Here is an 18,109-nt window from a genome sequence, read left to right on the forward strand (position 1 = left end):
CAAAAGCAAAAATCAACTTAATTAAAAGAGATAACTAGAAAAATTACATTTTTCTTTAAAAAAGTATCATAAATTATTAATGACTATCAATAGTCATCATATATTCACCAAATAACAAGGCAGCCAAATTCTTGAAGGAAAAGTTAAAGAAGTTACAGGAAGTAATAGATAGTAAATCTATACTAGTAGGGAACTCAAATAATCCCTTGCCAGACCCAGATAAATTCAATCATAAAATGAATAAGAAAAAAAGTTAAGGACATGAATAAAATTTTAGAAAAATTGGATATGATAGACTTCTGGAAAATATTGAATGGGAATAGAAAACATCATATCTATTTCACAGCTATGTATGACATCTTCACAAAAACTGACCATGTATTATAGAATAAAAATTTCAAAAACAAATGAAAAAAGCAGAAATATTAAATCCATCCATTTTAGATCACAATGAAATAAAGATTCAATAAAGGACCTTTAAAGTACAAACTAAGAATTAATAGGAAACTATGAGATCTAATCCTAAGAACAAATGGATCTACAAACAAATATAAGCAATTGATAATTTCATTAAAGATAATGACAATGAAACAACATATCAAAATTTGTAAGATTCAGCCAAAACAATACGTTGGGGAAATTTTGCAACTTGAAACATACATCAATAAAAAAGAGAGAGAAATAAAGAGCAGATCAATGAATTGAGATGCAACTAAAAAGAGCCTAGAAAAACAAACAAAAAAAAATTCAATTCCCATTTACACAACAAAATAGAAATACTAAAAACTAAATAATAATAAATTGAATAATAAAATTGAAAGTTAAGAAATCTTTAATAAATAAAACTGGAAACTGGTTTTATGGGGAAAAGAAAACAAGACAGATAAACTATTGGCTAATTTGATTTATAAAAATAAAGAAGAAAGCCAAATTGTCAATATCAAAAATGAAAAGAGTTAAGACACAGCTAATAACGATGAAATTAAAGCAATTGTTGGGAGCTATTTTGTTCAACTTCATTCTGATAAAGCTGACAATTTAAATAAAAGGCTTGAATATTTACAAAAATATAAACATAATTCATCATATTAATATTATCAGCCATGTTATTGACTGATATTGACCATATTAAAAACAAAAACAACAAATATGATTTGACCAGAGGAATAAATATAGAACTAGCTTTTGACAGAATACAACACTCATTCCTATTAAAAACATTAGAACAAAACTTCTTAAACTCTGGGTTACATAACTGAATGTAGAAGTCCACAAATCATGATTTATTATCAGTAAATTTTTATTTGTATATATATTTTATATACCTATCTACCCAGGGCCACATAGAAATTTCTCAGGTGGAAAGTGGTTGCAAATGAAAAAAGTTTAAGAAGACTTGTACTAGAAAGAATAAGAATAAATAGAAATTTCATTAAAATGATAGGTAGTATCAATCTAAAACCAACCAACAACAAGCATTATCTATCATGGGAATAAATTAGAAGCCTCTAATAAAATAAAGGATGAAGCAATTATGTTTATTAGCACTGTAATTATTCAGTATTGTATTAAAAATAATAGATATCATAGTACATCAAGAAAAAATTAAAAGAATAAGCATGGGCAATGGACAAACAAAATTATCACTTTGGCGAATGATATGATGGTATTCTTAAAGACTCAACAGAAAGATTAGCTTAAACACTTAACAACATTGACAAATTTGCAGAATATAAAATAAACCCATTCAAATAATCAGCATTTATATGTAAAACCAACAAAATACAGCAAGAAAAGTTAATTAAAAAAAGAAATTCTATTAAAAATAACTGCAAACAGTATAAAATACTTGGGAGTCTACCTGCCAAGACATACAGAGAAACTGTATGAATACAATTACAAAACATTCTTTATGAAAATAGAGATTTAAACAATTAGAAAAATATTAATTATTCATGGATACACTAACCCAAAATAATAAAAATTACAATGCTATCTAAATTAATATACTCATTCAATGCCATATAGATTGAACTCCCAAAGAATTATTTATACAATTAGAAAAAAATTAACAAAATTCATCTGGAAAAACAAAAGATCAAGAATATCAAGGAAATCAATGAAAAAAAAGAGAGAAGGGAGACTAGCAATAGCAGATCTCATTCTATATTACAAAGTGGTAAACATCATAACAGTTTGGTACTGAAAATAGATCGGTTGAACAATGGAATAGATTAGGTACACAAGATACAGAAGCAAATTAGCACTGTAACCTAATGTTTGATAAACCCAAAGATGTCAGCTACTAGGGTAAGAACTTAATATGTGACAAAAACTTCTTGGAAAAGTAAAATGTAGCCTGGCAGAAACTAGGGATAGATCAACATCTCACATCATATACCAAGATAAACTCAAAATGGATACATGATTTAGACATTAAGAATAATAGAAACAAAGTAAGGAGTCTAGAAGAAATTTACTTTAAGATAGATGGATAAAGGAAGAATTCATGACCAAACATGAGATAGAGAGGTTCATACTAGGTAAAATAGAAATTTTCGATTATATAAAATGTAAAAGTTTTTGTACAAACAAAACCAATGCATCTAAAATTAGAAATGAAAAAGAAAACGGGGCGTGAAGTGGGATTGTTACAGAAAGTTTTTCTGATAAAGGTCTCATTTCTCAAATATACACGGAACTGAACCATATTTTTTCTTTTTGGTTTAAAATTTAAATACAACATAGGAAAAAGAAAAAATAAACATTGCCGTGTGCATAGCAGATCCTGAGACAATTCAAAATATGAGACACTAAATTTCCATTTCAAGAAAACCTATATAATAAATACAACACATTATGTTCAGGGCTGTCTATCTTTTCTTTGCTTCCTGTAGGCTTTCTTCTGTTCTTTGCTGTGTACTTTTAACTTTATTCTTTTTCCTCCTTTCCTCCCTATCCCATTCTTCCCAAGACAATTAAGCATGGATATATATCTATATTTATGTACACATACAAATAGACATGTATATATACATATACATAGGTATTTATATCCCTCTATATATAGATTAATATACATCTATGTAAAACTGTACTGTGCTTGTTAGTTCTGTCTCTCTGAAGGTGGCTAACATCATCCTTCATAGGTCCAAGTTTTTCCATATTTTTCTAAATCCACCAACTCATCATTTCTTACACCACAGCAATATTCCAACCTTGTACTATCTAGTTATTTTAAATATTCTAGAACAATATTGATTACCAACATGGCTTACATATAGTGTAGTTTCCCTATTTTTTCCTTTGATTAAATTTATTTTAACTGAGATAAATAACCACCCCTACTTTTTTTCTAATAATTTTTACTCCTGATCATTGTAATTATGTTTTGTGTATCTTTTATTTCTTATCTCTGATGCCTTTTTTGCTTTATTTGTACCCACTACTCTGCCTTTCTATTACTTAACGTATGCCAGAATCTTTCCCCTCTCCTCTTCCCCGCCATTCCTTCCCTCTTTATTACATTCTTATTAACCTATACACATTCTTCTATCCCTTCCTATTCCCTACCACTCATTTCTTTATAAATTTAGAAGATATAGATAGATAGAAATGTATTGTTTCTTCTTTTAACCCATTCCAGTCACATTTCTGATGCGAGTAGGATTCCAGAACAACCAGCTCTCCTCTCCTACCTAATTCCACTTTTTCAACTCTTACTCTCAAAACTCCTTTGTATAGCATAATTATTCTTTGTACTTTTTCCTACACAGTTTTGCTTTTTAGAATCACATCACACTTAGTGCTACCCCAATCTTTCTTTCAAACTATGCAATTACTAATGACAATCCTAGGCATATGACTTAAATTTCCACGTACAAAATATAAACAGTTTGTCCTTATTGAGTTCCTTGTAATTAGTCTTTGATATTTACTTTTTATTTCTCTTGAATCTTATACATTGAATTTTTTATTAAATTTGGGGGAGGTTTGCAACAAAATTCTGAAAGTCTGACATTTTATTGATTAGACCATTTTTTCATTCAAGATTATGCTTCAATTTGCTAGGTATGATATTTTTTTACCAAGACCTGCAGTCTTTTAATGTAGCCACTGCTGGGTCTTTTGTGATTCTAATTGTGGTTCTATTGTATTTGAATTGATTTTTTTCTTGTTCTTCATAATATTTTCTCCTTCATCTAGGGCTTTCCTGTAGGATATTCCTATAGATTTTCTTCATAGGATCTCTACTGTGAATTTTTTTTTCTATTTCTACTCTTGTTTTTTTTTTCCCTCTGAGGCAATTGGGGTTAAGTGGCTTGCCTAGGATCACACAGTTAGGAATTATTAAGTGTCTGAGATCTGATTTGAACCCAGGTCCTCTTGATTTCAGGGCTGGTGTTCAATCCACTGCACCACCTAACTGCTCCTTTACTCTTGTTCTAACATTTCAGGACAATTTTCTTTTTTTATGTATTACTGTATCAAGATTCTTTTTTTGATCATAGCCAGATCAATAGTCTTATATTTTCTCTTCTTGATCTCTTTTCAAGATCTGTTATTTTCTTATAAGTTATTTCAAATTCTATTCTATTTTCCTATTCTTTATATGTTGTTTCATTAATTCCAACTCTCTTATAACTTCACTGCCTTCCCTGTGCCCAATTTTAGTTTTTAAGGAGTTTGAACAAAATCTATTTAAAAAAGAATAAGAAAAATTAAGCATTATTCCCCAACTAATGAATAGTCAAAGGATATGAACAGACAGTTTTTTGAAGAAGAAATCAAAGCTATCAATAGTCATGTGGGAAAAAATGCTGTAACTAGCAATCAGACAAATACACATTAAAATAACTCTGAAGTGCCACTTCATATCCATCAGACTGACTAAAAAAAGGAAAATGACAAATGCTAGAGGGCATGTGGGAAAATAAGTACATCAGTGCTTTGTTGGTGGGGCTGTGAACTATCAAACCATTCTGTATTTGGAACTATGCCCAAAGTGCTATAAAACTGTGCATACTATTTGCCCCTGAATACCTCTAATAGGTCCACACCCCAAAGAGATCAAAGGAAAATGAAAAGAGAAGATATGTACAAAGCTATTTATGATAGTTCTTTTATGGAGGCAAAGAAATAGAAAACAAGATGATATCCATCAATTGGGGAATGGTTAAACAAATAATGGTATATGACTGTGATGGAATTCTGTTGGGCCATAAGAAATGATGAAGAAGATGATTTCAGAAAAATTTGGAGATATTTATATGAGCTTATGCAAATTGAAGTGAGCAGAACTAGAAGAACAATGTATACGATAACAGCAATATTGTAACAATAACCAATTGTGAATTGGTCAAATATAATCATCCATGACAATTCCAAAGGACTTAAAATGAAAAACACTATCCATAGCCATAGACTCTGAGTGTAATTTGTAATATATATCTTTATCTTTATTTTTTTTCATTACATGACTAACATGACAATGTTTTCATGACTTTATATTTATATAATGAATATTGTATTTCCTGCTTTATTAATTAGGAAGAGGGGGTAGAGGGAAGGAGGTAATCTGAAACTGAAAGTAAAAATGAAAAAAAAATTAATTGAAAAGGAGTTTGGGGTATACTGGGGGAAGTCCTAAGATAGGGCATAGAAGGGAAGAGTATAATATGGGGCATTAGAATAAATGCAGAGCTTTGCATTTGATATTTAGCATACTATTCCCAAACTTCTCATAGCTTTCAGTTATGCTCTCCTCTTTTGTCCCAGGCCTAACTGAAGAGATGGTCATTCTCCTTGTAAAGGATAACCCTTTCCACCTGTGTCCTTGATTTGATCCTCTCCCTTCTCCTCTTTTCTCTTTCATCCCTCTCTCTTCTATCTTTCAGTCTATCTCTCTCCCCCTCATTTCTCTTCATCTCTCTCTTCTCCTTTTTTTCTTTTTTATTTCTCTAATGTATACAAACATTTCCATGTTCCTCTTTACCTTGCCATCCTCTCATTCTACAGTTCTTTACTCCTCCCTAGTCATTTCACAGCTCAACTCCTGGAAAAAGTCATTATTACTTGCTTATCACTCCTCAATCCATTGGAATGAGACTTCTAATGCCATTATTTTACTGAAAATATTCTTAAAACTCACCAAAGATGTTTTATTGTTAAAATCATCATCCTTTTCTTGTCCTTCATCCACTTTTGACATTTTTCAATTTTGTTTACCTCTGCCAACCCCATTCTCTTGTACATTCTTCCCTACTTTATTCCATAATACTGTTCCCTCCTGATTTTCCTCCAATCTGCCCAATTATTCCTTCTTAATCTCTATTGATCATTTATCATCCCCTTCCTGTTCCCTAAATATGTGCCATCCTCCATACTCCGTCCTATTCCTTCTCCTCTTCTTCACTTGATAAGTTCAGTTATCATCTCTCTACAAATGACTCTTACCTAAATGTCAATACTATCTCCAATCACCTTGAAATCACCTATATGTTTCACTAAAACCTCAAACTCAATACATCCCCAAATAAATTTATCATCTTCCCCATTACCACCTCAATATTTCTGTTAATGACCCCATTATCTTCCTGACGATCCAGATTTCACAGTTCAGAACAAATCAACCAAACTTTCCCTTCTCCTTCATGAAATTTCTATGAAATTTCTCTAATTGATTCCCTTCTCTATATTCACATAGCCACTGTGCTCATTTGGTTTTCGTCACCTCTTGGCAATATAATTATAATAGCCTCCTAACTGTTTTTTCTGACTCCTTTCCCCATTATAATTCATTCATCTTCACCTGTCAAAATAATCTCACTGATGTATATGTCCATATTATTCCTCTGATCAAAAACAAGCTCCACATTTCTGATATATTATAATATATAAACTTCTCTTGTGCCTGAAGATTCTCCTCAATCTGATTCTAATCTAGTTTAGCAGTCTGTTTATATTATTCTTCTTGCATTCTTCCTGTAAAACTGTCATTTGACAATTAAGCAAACCGGAGGTACCACTACACACCTCTTATGTTGGCTAAGATGACAGGAAAAAATAATGATAAATATTGGAGGGGAGGTGGGAAAACTGGGACACTAGTACATTATTGGTGGAGTTGTGAATTGATCCAATCTTTCTGGAGAGCAATTTGGAACTATGCCCAAAAACCTATCAAACTGTACATACCCTCTGATCTAGCAGTGTCTCTACTGGATCCATATCCCAAAGAAATCATAAAAAAGGGGAAAGAACCCACATGTGCAAAAATGTTTATAGCAACCCTTTTTGTAGTGGCAAGCAACTGGAAACTGAGTGGATGCCCATCAGTTGGAGAATGACTGAATAAGTTATGGTATATGTATATTATAATATACTATTATTCTATATGAAACAATCAGCGGTATGATTTTGGAAAGGCCTGGAGAAACTTACATTAATTGATACTAAGTAAAGTGAGTAGAGAAGAGAAAAACATTGTACATAGCAACAATAAGATTGTGATGATCAACTATGATACACTTGGCTCTTTTCAACAGTGAGATGATTCAGGCCAGTTCCAATGGTCTTGTGATGAAGAGAGCCATCTGTACGCAGAGAAAGGATTGTGGGAACTGATTGTGGATCACAACATAGTATTTTCACTTTTTGTTGTTGTTTTCTTGCTCTTTTTTTTTCTTTTTTGATTTGATTTTTCTTGTTCAGCATGATAATTGTAGAAATATGTGTAGAAGTTGATGTTTAACATATATTTTATTATTTGCTATCTAGGGGAGGGAAAAAGAGGAAGGGAGGGGAAAATTGGGAAGATGTTGCTAGGGCAGATGTTGAAAATTATCTGTGCATATATTTTGATAATAAAAAGCTTTAATAAAGAATTAAACTGGCCTTTGAGCTGAGTCTTAAAGGAAGCCAGAGATTATAAAAGGCTGAGATAAGAAGGGGGAACTTTCTAGCACTCTCTGTATAAATACAGGTATAAATAAATTGATAGTAATACATATTTAGTTTATTGCAGAAGAAGGTTTGGGAGAAATATGGACGTTAGCCCATCTTACTATTAGTTTCCCCCTACAGATTAGCATTGCGTCCAGCTGGTTCTCAAATGTTTTTGTTAGAACATCCAGATCCCCATCAACTGGGAAAAAGCTGAACAACATGTGGTATATGAATGCAAAGGAATATTATGATGAGTGAGTGAAATCAGAAAAACCTAGAAAGACTTAAATAAACTGATACCGAATGAAGTGAGCAGTCCCAAGAAAACATCGTACACAGTAACACTGGGTGATCATCAGCTATGATTGACTTAGCTCTTCTCAGCAATACAATGGTGCAAACAATCCCAAGAGATTCATGATGGAAAATATTATCCATATCCAGAGAAAGAACTGATAGAGTGTGAATGGAAATCAAAGCATACTGTTTTTACTTTTTTGTTTTCTTTTCATGGTTTTTCCTTTTTGTCTTATTTATTCTTTCACAACATGATTAATGTGGAAGTATGAATTCTTTCACAACATGATTATATTTGTATAACCTAAATCAGGTTGCTTGCTGTTTGGGGGATGGGGAGGGAAAGGAGGGAAGGAAAAAAAATTAGAAGTCAAAATCTTTTAAAAACTGAATGTTGAAAATTATCTCTACATATAAATGGGGAAAAAATGAAATACTGTTAATTTTTTTAAAAGAAAGATCATCCAGCATAGCACCACTTTTTCCCTAGAGAGCTTTTCTCAATTTTACTTAATTAACACGAGAGACCGAATATCTATTTCTTTGCTTATCTTATCCCAGGTTGTACAGAGGAACACATCTGTACTTCCTGTTAGCAGCTGAATATCTGGAAATACACACTTCTCAAACAGAAGAGAAGACACCCATCCCTCAAAGCTGGATCTTGTATTTTAGTACATGGGTTGGCCTTCTGTACCCTAATTCTGCCAGATATAGCTCGAGCTGTTATATCGCAATGATAGGATTGAGTAGTTTGGTTATTTCTTTTCTATTGTTTCTATTTTCTTTCTTGGCCCATAGTGTCACAAGAAATTGAAAAAGAAAGGGTCTCTCCCTCCAAAGTATGCTGTGGAACTTCTGACAGTCTATGCCTGGGAGCAAGGTAGTGGGATGCATGATTTTAACACGGCTGAAGGCTTCCTGACAGTTCTGAAATTAATTATGCAGTACAAAGAGCTCTGTATCTATTGGACAGTCAACTATGATTTTCAAAATGAAATCATCAGGAATTTCCTATTATCTCAACTCAACAATTCCAGGTACCCATTACAAAGAAACCCATTTTTCTTTCCTGATCCCTAAACCCAATGTCAGTAACTCAGACTCCCAAGCCCTTTGAGGTGATGACAGCCATGTGAGGTTGAAATAAAAAAAAATAGGAGTAGTCCAGATAAGGGGAAGCCAATGCAACCTCAGAAAGGCAGGCTCCAAGAATACTCAGTATGGATTATACAGAATAAAATCAGCATAGTGTGAACAAGGGAATTAGGTGGATAAGGGGGACCTGGTATTCTCTACCCATCTCTCTGGGCCAGAAATTACACCAAGTTTAGATTCAGAGGAGACCTGAGGGACCTCAGGCCACAAGGAGGAAAGCTAAAGACCTATCTTCTAAGAACCAGCATTTTGTAGGTGCTACAAAATTATTCAGATTAACCTCATTATTCCACAGTTCTACCTTTCTTTCCATCAGAGTAAAAGGAAATAGAGTAGAATAAGATGGGAATTAAGAGATGAAAAAGAAATGAAGAAGACAAAAACATGCCACTGATTTCCCACTCCTACATTCCGAGCATTAATATATTGAGTTTATTTAGATTTCTCTAAATTTTATTAACATTTATTAATTTTTATTAACTTTTATTGTATTAATAGTATTTTTAGAAATCTGTAGTTCTTCTTACCTTCAAAACCTTTCAACTTCTCTATTTCTGTTTAAGGTGTTGCTGTCCTTCCTGTCCAACAGGGTCATAAACTCAGCATTATCATGGATTCCTCTCACATACATCCAATCTGTTGCCAAATCTTGCAGTGTCTCTCTCTACAGCATGTCTTATGTCTAATTCCTCTTCTTTCCTCACATAGCTACCACTTCGTTGGCTTTCACCTGGTTTATTTTAAGAGCCTCCAAATTGGTTTCCCTCACAGTGAGTCCATCTCTATGTGCTACTGGAGTGATTTTCTTAACTCCAGATTGGATGGTGTTACAATCCAACTCACTAAACTTTTCTAAAGCCATAGTCTCACCATGTCATTTCTCCACTCCATAAATTATTATTAACTTTAGGATTAAATACAAACTTCTTTGCATGGCAATTAAAGTCCTTTGCAATCTAACTTGAGCCTATATTTTTAGCCTTACTATATATTTTTCCCTTTCATGACCTGAGTAGATAAAAGGAAACTTTTTCCATGTGATCATAACCTTTCAGTTACATAGTAGGTACTTAACAAATGATTGCTGATTGATTAATTTATTGGCTGTTTAGGCCTGTGATCCTGGATCCAGCCGATCCCACTGGAGATGTTGGTGGAGGAGATCGCTGGTGCTGGCACCTCTTGGCCCATGAAGCTGAAATTTGGTCATCTTCTCTCTGCTTCAAGAGCGGGGACTTTAGTCCTGTAACGCCCTGGCAAGTGCCGGTGAGAACTTTTGCCTTACTGGGAAAGTGCCCTAGTAATACCATGTATTACTGTCACGTTTGTGATACTCCTTATATACCCAAGCACACAATTCAGGCAGGCAAGGACTGGAGATATAATTGTTATTTCCATTTTTAAAAGATAGAAAAAATAACAGCCAAGAAGTAGAATAACTTGCTCATGACCACACAAATATGTGTCAAAGGCAGAATTAGAATCCATATATCTCCTGCCTCCATATTTAGAGCTTTTTATTATAGCACATTTGTCTTTGACCAGAGGTCTCGACATATTTGTCATTCAAAGCCCTTCATAAACATTTTCGACTCATTTCCCAGATTCCTCCACCTTCCTTCTTGTTGAATACTCTTCCATCTAATGACACTGACCTCCTGGCTGTTCTATAAACAAGACACTCCATTTCTCATCTCCAGTATTGCATCTAGTTGCCCCCCAAGCCTGGAACACTTTCCCTCTTTATCTCTACCTACTGACCTCCTTGGTTTTCTTTCTTTCTTCTTTTTTTTTCTTTTTGCTGAGGCAATGGGGTTAAATGACTTGCCCAGGGTCACACAGCTAAGAAGTGTTAAGTGTCTGAGACTAGATTTGAACTCAGGTCCTCCTGACTGCAGGGCTGGTGCTCTATCCACTGTGCCGCCTAGCTGGCCCCTTGGCTTTTTTTAAGATCCAATTAAACCTCCTATAGGAAGGCTTTTCCGACCTCTCTTAATTCCAGTGGCTTCTCTTTGTTAGTGATTTCTTTTCTATCTTGGATATAACTTTACATATATTTGTATGCATATCATCTTTCCCATTAGATTATAAGTACCTTGTCTCTTATTTCTATTTAGCTCAGTGCCTAGCACATTGCAAGTGCATAATAAATGTTTATTGAATTGAATTGAAGTGATTTTCAGGAACTCTTCACAGGTTAGCATTTTATCTCTTTGAAGTTATTCTTGGCCTAGCTAGATATTGCAATGAATAGGGCACTGCTCCTGGATTTAGGAGGACCTGAGTTCAAATTTAACTTCAGACACTTAATACTTACTAGCTATATGATCCTGGGCAAGTCATTTAACCCAATTGCCTCACCAAAAAAAAAAAAAAAAACCCAAAACCTGATGTTATTCTTTTTTTAGAGTTTAACTTCCATCCCTTTCAAGGAAAATCTGTTTATTTAACCAGCTATTCAGATGAGACGCAATACCTATCCATAAGCCAAAAAGACCTTCTCTAATCTAGTGTAATTATCTCCATTTTCCATTGGTCTTGGGAAATCTCTACCCATTCTAAATAGGGGTGTTTACCTCACACAAAATTTACCACATTCTAAAATGGAAAATGCCTTAGATCTATATTTGAGGACATCTATTGAAACGTGGTTGGTTTAACTGTCAGTAAATCTTGGGGACTCAGTTTCCTCTTTTATAAAATAATGGGGCCAAACTGGTTTGTCCTTTTCATCATTCTCTATGATCCTAATTCTAAGACAAGTATCTGCTTTTTTTCCAGACGGTCCAGACTCCAGGAAGCAGTGGACTTAGACTTTTTCCCACTGTAAAGCCAATATTCAGCAGTACAGGAAGAATGTTTGCATATTAATGCTGAAGCCACTTTGAAGATGATCAGATGTCATCTAGAGCTTGTCCCTCGTCACTTAATTTTCAAAAAAAATCTAAGGATACTTTAATATCTCATGATACTTTATCAAATCAAATGTACTCATTTTCAGTCCTCGTAGTATGAGATAATATTCAACATCTACTACTCAAAATTCTCCTATGGCTTTGGTGACTTTCCTTATTCTCCATCTATTTCCCTCATTATTCATGTCACCTTTATAGACCTTTTTCTTCCTCCTTCCTTCCTTTTTTCTGCTTTATTGGTGAGGATCTTCCTCAAGACTCTGTTCTTCATCATCTGGTATTTTCTCTTGACACTCAAAGCCTTTCCTAAATATATCATCTATCCATGGTAGCCTTTACACTCTTTGCTTTTGCTCCTGCTGTTTTATTTGCTAGTAGAGGACAGGATGGGATGGGATAAGATGGAATGGATGGGATAGAATAGGATAAGATGAGGTAGAACAGTGTGGGATAGCATGGGATAAGGTGAGATGACCATTTTAAGTAACTAAAAGGATATAATCACATGGAAATAGGATTGAATTTTATTTGTTTGGGCCATGAAGGAAGGACTATGCCAAATGGGTGGAAGTTGCAAGAGGCAAATGGACATTGCGATACAAACAGAACCCATACAATCAAAATTACAAGGAAAAGAGAAAGCCAGGGAAAATATTTGCAACAAATATCTCTTATAAAGGCCTCAAATTTCTCAAATATATAGAGAACTGAGTTAAATTTGTAAAACTACAAGTCAGTCCCCAATTGATAAATGATCAAAGGATATCAACAGTCAGTTGTCAGACAAAGAATTCCAAGCTATCTATAGTCATATGAAAATGCTCTAAATCACAGTTGATTAGAGAAATGCACATTAAAACAACTCTAAGGTACCATCTCACATCTATCAGATTCATTAATATGATTTTTTAAAAGTATATTGGATGTTGGAGAAGATGTGGTTAAATTGGGACATGGATGTATTGTTGGTGAAGTTGTGAATTGATCCAAACATTCTGAACAGCTATTTGGAACTATGCCTAAAAGGCTATAAAAATATACATATCCTTTGATACAGTCATAGCACTGCTAAATCTATATCCCAGAGACATCCCTTTCCTCTCCCCCAAAAAGGGAAAAAAATTCATACAAAAAGATTTATAACTGCTCTTTTTTGTGGTGACTAAGAATTGGAAATGAAAGGGATGTCCATCATTCGGGGAATGGCTAAACAAACTGTGGTATGTGATTATAATAGAATATTATTGTGCTATAAAAAAATGACAAGCAAAATGAGTTCAGAAAAATCCAGAAAGATTTACATGAACTAATACATAGTGAAATGAATAGAACCAGGAAAATGTTGTACACAGGAACAGCAATATTGTTCAATAAAAGGTCTAAATGACTTAGCTATTCTCAACAATATAATGATCCAAGACAACCCCAAGGTACAAATGATAAAGCATACTATCTGCCTCCAGAGAAATAAGTTATATTGATTATAACTAAAAGCACTCTATTTTTTATTTTCTTCTCTTTTGAGTCTTCTTGTATAAAATGACTAATAAGGAAATATTTTACAAAATTGAACAAGTATAACCTATATATGATTATTTACTATCTTGGGCCGGGGGCTGTATGAAGGAAGGGAGAGAGAGAATTTGGAGCTTGGAACTTTCAATAAAATTGTTTTTTAAAAAAGAAAAAAATAGAAAATCTTAATTAGTTTGCTTGTTCATTATTTTAATGCAAATTTTGCTGATCACTTTCATAAGCTAACATTAAGTAAACTATGAATCTCCTTTTTTTTAATGAGTCCCTCAACATCTTTGACCCTTGGATTTCTTCATCTGTAAAATGGGGATATTAGCACCTATTTCAAGGGGCTTTTGCAAGGATCAAAGGAAATGATATATGTAAAGCAATTTATATACTTTAAAACACTATACTGGCACGATGATGATGATGATGATGATGATGATGATGATGATGATGATGATGATGCAGCAGCAGCAGCAGAAAGTTTTTGTTCCAGGGCTTAGTGTACTGAACTTGGAATCAGGAATACCTGCGTTCAAATCTGACTTCAAATGCATACTAGCTATGTGAGCCCAGGCAAGTCAGTTAATCTCACTTTGTGTGCCTCAGTTTCATCCTCTGTAAAATGGGGTTAATAGTAGCATCTGTCTTCCAGGGTTACTGTGATGGTTAAAGGAGATAATATTTATAAAGTACTTTGCAACCTTAATATGTTCTATGAATGTTAGCTATTATTAGCAACAACTGCATTATGTGATGGGGCCGCTAGGTGGTGCCACAGTGGATAGAGTGGACTAAGAATCAGGAAAACTAATCTTCATGGTTCAAATCCAGCCCCAGACACTTACTAGATTTGTGACTCTGGGAAATTCATTTCATTTTGTTTACCTCAGTTTCCTCATCCGTAAAGTGAGCTGGAGAAGAAAATGGCAAAGGACATTAGTATTTTTGCAAAGAAAATCCCAAATGTCATGAAGAGCCAGACGATATTGAAGAAAAATTATATGACAGGATTTTCCCAAGGTTCTGCATGGCAAAACTATTCCACATGTTTCCTGTACTCTCAGGACCTCAATGTGATAACAACCCATTCTCTACCAGAAAGGACCAAGTCCAGGGAAGAATAACAAGAGTTCAAATATCTACTGCATTTCACAAAATATTTTCATCATGAAATATTATGCTCATTATCATATCCACTTCTGAATGAGAAAACCATTGTCAAAGAGGCTGAATGACCTGTAATCACTCCTCTGACTGCAATATTGAATCTCCCAGCTCTAAATCTTATATTCTTTCAGTAATGCTTCTCACAGGCAACAGCCAATTTTCACAAGGAAAATATCAGACTCATAGCCTTTGACTGAATGATTTCACTGATGCCCTCAGGTTATTAATAAAACTTGAAATAAAAACCCATCTGGACAAAAAATATACATGACAACTTTATCTGTAATAATAAAAAAACTGGAAGCAACCTATATATATATACTGTGGCTTGAGATATTGACTAATAATAATAATAGAAAATCATTTGAAAACTAAGAATCCAGAACATGAAAACAAACCTCTATGTTTTTGCAACCAAAGTCCTTTACTTTGCAAAATTTCTATAGGCTTAAAGAGGATTCATTTTGGACCCATACTCAACTCAAATCAGTATTTAACAGTTTGGTATGATTCCATAAGGGGTAATGATAGCAATTATTTCACCATACTCATCTAATAATACATTTAGTTAGTCAGCTAATATTAGGTGTAAGAATAAACAATCTATCAACACACATTTTATATAAATCACATAGGAATAACTAGATAGAATAGGTTCTTATGGAAGAGCCCCTATAACAGGCCTAAAACTTTAATAAAATGTTCACTACTTGTTAATTAGTTAAGAAGCTCACTTGTGCAATCACAATAATGCTGACAAAGATATCTCCATCCTATTTTACTCAGATTCTGTATCCAAACCCAGCATGGATGAGATGCCATGCTTCTTTGGGAAATCCCCTGACTTATTTTTGTACCTCCAGACCACTCCCTCTTATTCAACATGAGCAGGTAATCTTCTTATCATCACTTAGTAGTGGAGATGCCCCATATGCTATCACATGTTAAACCATTTGAAGTAAAATTAGACCTCCTCATCAAACAAGTGAAGGAGGAAAACTTCTGCCATCTCCCCACAACTCAAAATATGTTAGCGGAAAAACCGCTGATTGCATTCCCAAACAAAACATGTGTGGATTCACTGGAAAAATTGCAAAAGGAGTTCCAATTTAGATTTAAAGAGCTTCATCTTCATGAACAGGACATATAGCTTTTCCATAACTCATTTTCTATTGACATTGAAAACGTGGATACAATTTACCAAATGGAACTGGCTGAACTGCAGAATTGTGACTCTCTGAAAGATGCCTTCAAGTCAAGCAGCCTTCATAATTTCTATGTATCTCTCCCCTCTGAGACATATCCTCATCTTAGGAACCATACACTCAAAATGGCAACCATCTTTGGCAGCACTTATGTCTGTGAACAGACATTTTCTAGAATGAAACATTTGAAATCTCCAACCAGATCAAGACTAACGGATGCACACTTGCATCACTTGTTATGACTAGCAGTGACAAATATGGAACCAGACACTGACCATCTCATTAGCCAAAAGCAGGCCCATAGTTCCCATTGAAATATTTGTTGATTTAACTTTACTTCATTTTAAATATTGTATTTGTTCCCATTTTGTTTCTTCACTTCAAAATAAGATATATGCAACGTGCATAGGAATTTGTTCATAGTTTTTGTTTTTACTATAGTTTGGCCCTCAACAGTCTGAGGGGACAGTGAACTGGCCCCCTATTTAAAAAGTTTGAGGACCCCTGCCTTAACACATAATAAATATTTAATAAATGTTTGTTCATTACTAATCAAATATTCCAGGGCAGTACGATGGCACAATGGATACCAGGCCTAGAGTCAGGAAGATATCTTCCTGAGTTCAAATACAGTCTCAGACAATTACTAGTTGTGTGATTTTTGGGCAAGTCATTTTACCTGTTTGCCTTAGTTTCCTCATCTGTAAAATGAGCTGGAGTAGGAAATGGCAAATCACTCCAGTATCTTTGTCAAGAAAACCCCAATTGGGGTCATGAAGCATCAGACACAACTAAAAAAATAAGACTGAGCACATGAGATGGCGTTGAGGAGAGAATGCATCCCAGGTACCTCGGAGGGCCAGTGCAAAGACACAGAAAGGGGAAATTGAGTATTGTTTGTTAGGAACAAAAAGAAGTCCTTTTGTCTATATCACAGAATGCAAGAGGAAGAGTACTACTTCAATGAAGTCTCCCACATAAATTGGGGACAGATTATGAAAGAATTTAAAAGCTAAAGGGAGGAGTTTGTATTTAATTCTAGAGGCAACAGAAAATCATTGAAATTTATTGAGAAGAAGTCAGATCTTCATTAGGGAAAAATCACTTTGGCAGCTGTGTGAAGGATAGACTAGAATAGGGAAAGACTTGAGGAAAGGAGACCAATCAGGAAACAGTTAGGTCATCTAGACAAGAGAGGAGGAGGGTAAGGTAGCTATGTGAAGAGAGAGTAGGGCCAGATTCAAGAAATACAGGTGAAGTGAAATAAAAGCAAGATTTGGTAACTGATTGGACATTGGGATGAGGGAGAGTAAGGAGTCCTATCACACCAAGGTTAAAACCCTAGAAAATGGACTAATGATGGTACCTTTAACTGGAATTACACAGCTCATAAATGACAAGGGTAAAAATTCATTAGTTCATTCAATCAATTCAGATTTGTCTATTTTAAGGACCTAATTTTACAGAGATAGAAATTGAGGTCTATGGAAGTGAAGTGACTCAATGTCACATAGTAGCCTTTGGATCTTGTTGTTCTGATTGGCAACTGCCTTTTTTCATGAAAGCCCAACTACCATGTTTCACTTCAATCTCTCGACATCCTTACTATAGCTTCTCCAGTGAACTTTCTATCACATAAGCACCCTTTGCCCTCCTTAAAATCTGAAACTATAAACCATGATCAGATAAATGTAAGTCCTTTGCATAGTGCATACCGTGTTTCCCCGATAATAAGACCTATCCCGAAAATAAGCCCTCCCTTTACTGTGTAAGATGCCTCTAAAATAAGCCCTCCCCTGAAAATAATCCCTATTGAGATTGCTACTGTAATGAAGGTGATCCCCTGCACTACACACTATATCACGGTGCCCTCTGTATGCATTGTCCTCCCCCTGC

At 34.3% G+C, this 18,109-nt stretch overlaps 1 protein-coding gene across 1 annotated transcript in view; it reads left to right on the plus strand.

Moving 5' to 3' along the window:
• Positions 1–14,015, plus strand: part of OAS2 (2'-5'-oligoadenylate synthetase 2) — a 33,564-nt gene extending 19,549 nt beyond the window's left edge. Inside the window, exons 9-11 of the mRNA XM_051975984.1 lie at positions 9,046–9,284; positions 10,515–10,668; positions 12,184–14,015. Of these exons, the coding sequence (XP_051831944.1) occupies positions 9,046–9,284; positions 10,515–10,668; positions 12,184–12,273 (483 nt within the window). The 3' untranslated portion in view covers positions 12,274–14,015. The remainder of the gene's footprint in view (positions 1–9,045; positions 9,285–10,514; positions 10,669–12,183) is intronic.
• The last annotated feature ends 4,094 nt before the right edge of the window (positions 14,016–18,109 follow it).

This window comes from Antechinus flavipes, chromosome 1 (assembly GCF_016432865.1).
Source record: "Antechinus flavipes isolate AdamAnt ecotype Samford, QLD, Australia chromosome 1, AdamAnt_v2, whole genome shotgun sequence".
In the NCBI taxonomy this organism is placed as follows: domain Eukaryota; kingdom Metazoa; phylum Chordata; class Mammalia; order Dasyuromorphia; family Dasyuridae; genus Antechinus; species Antechinus flavipes.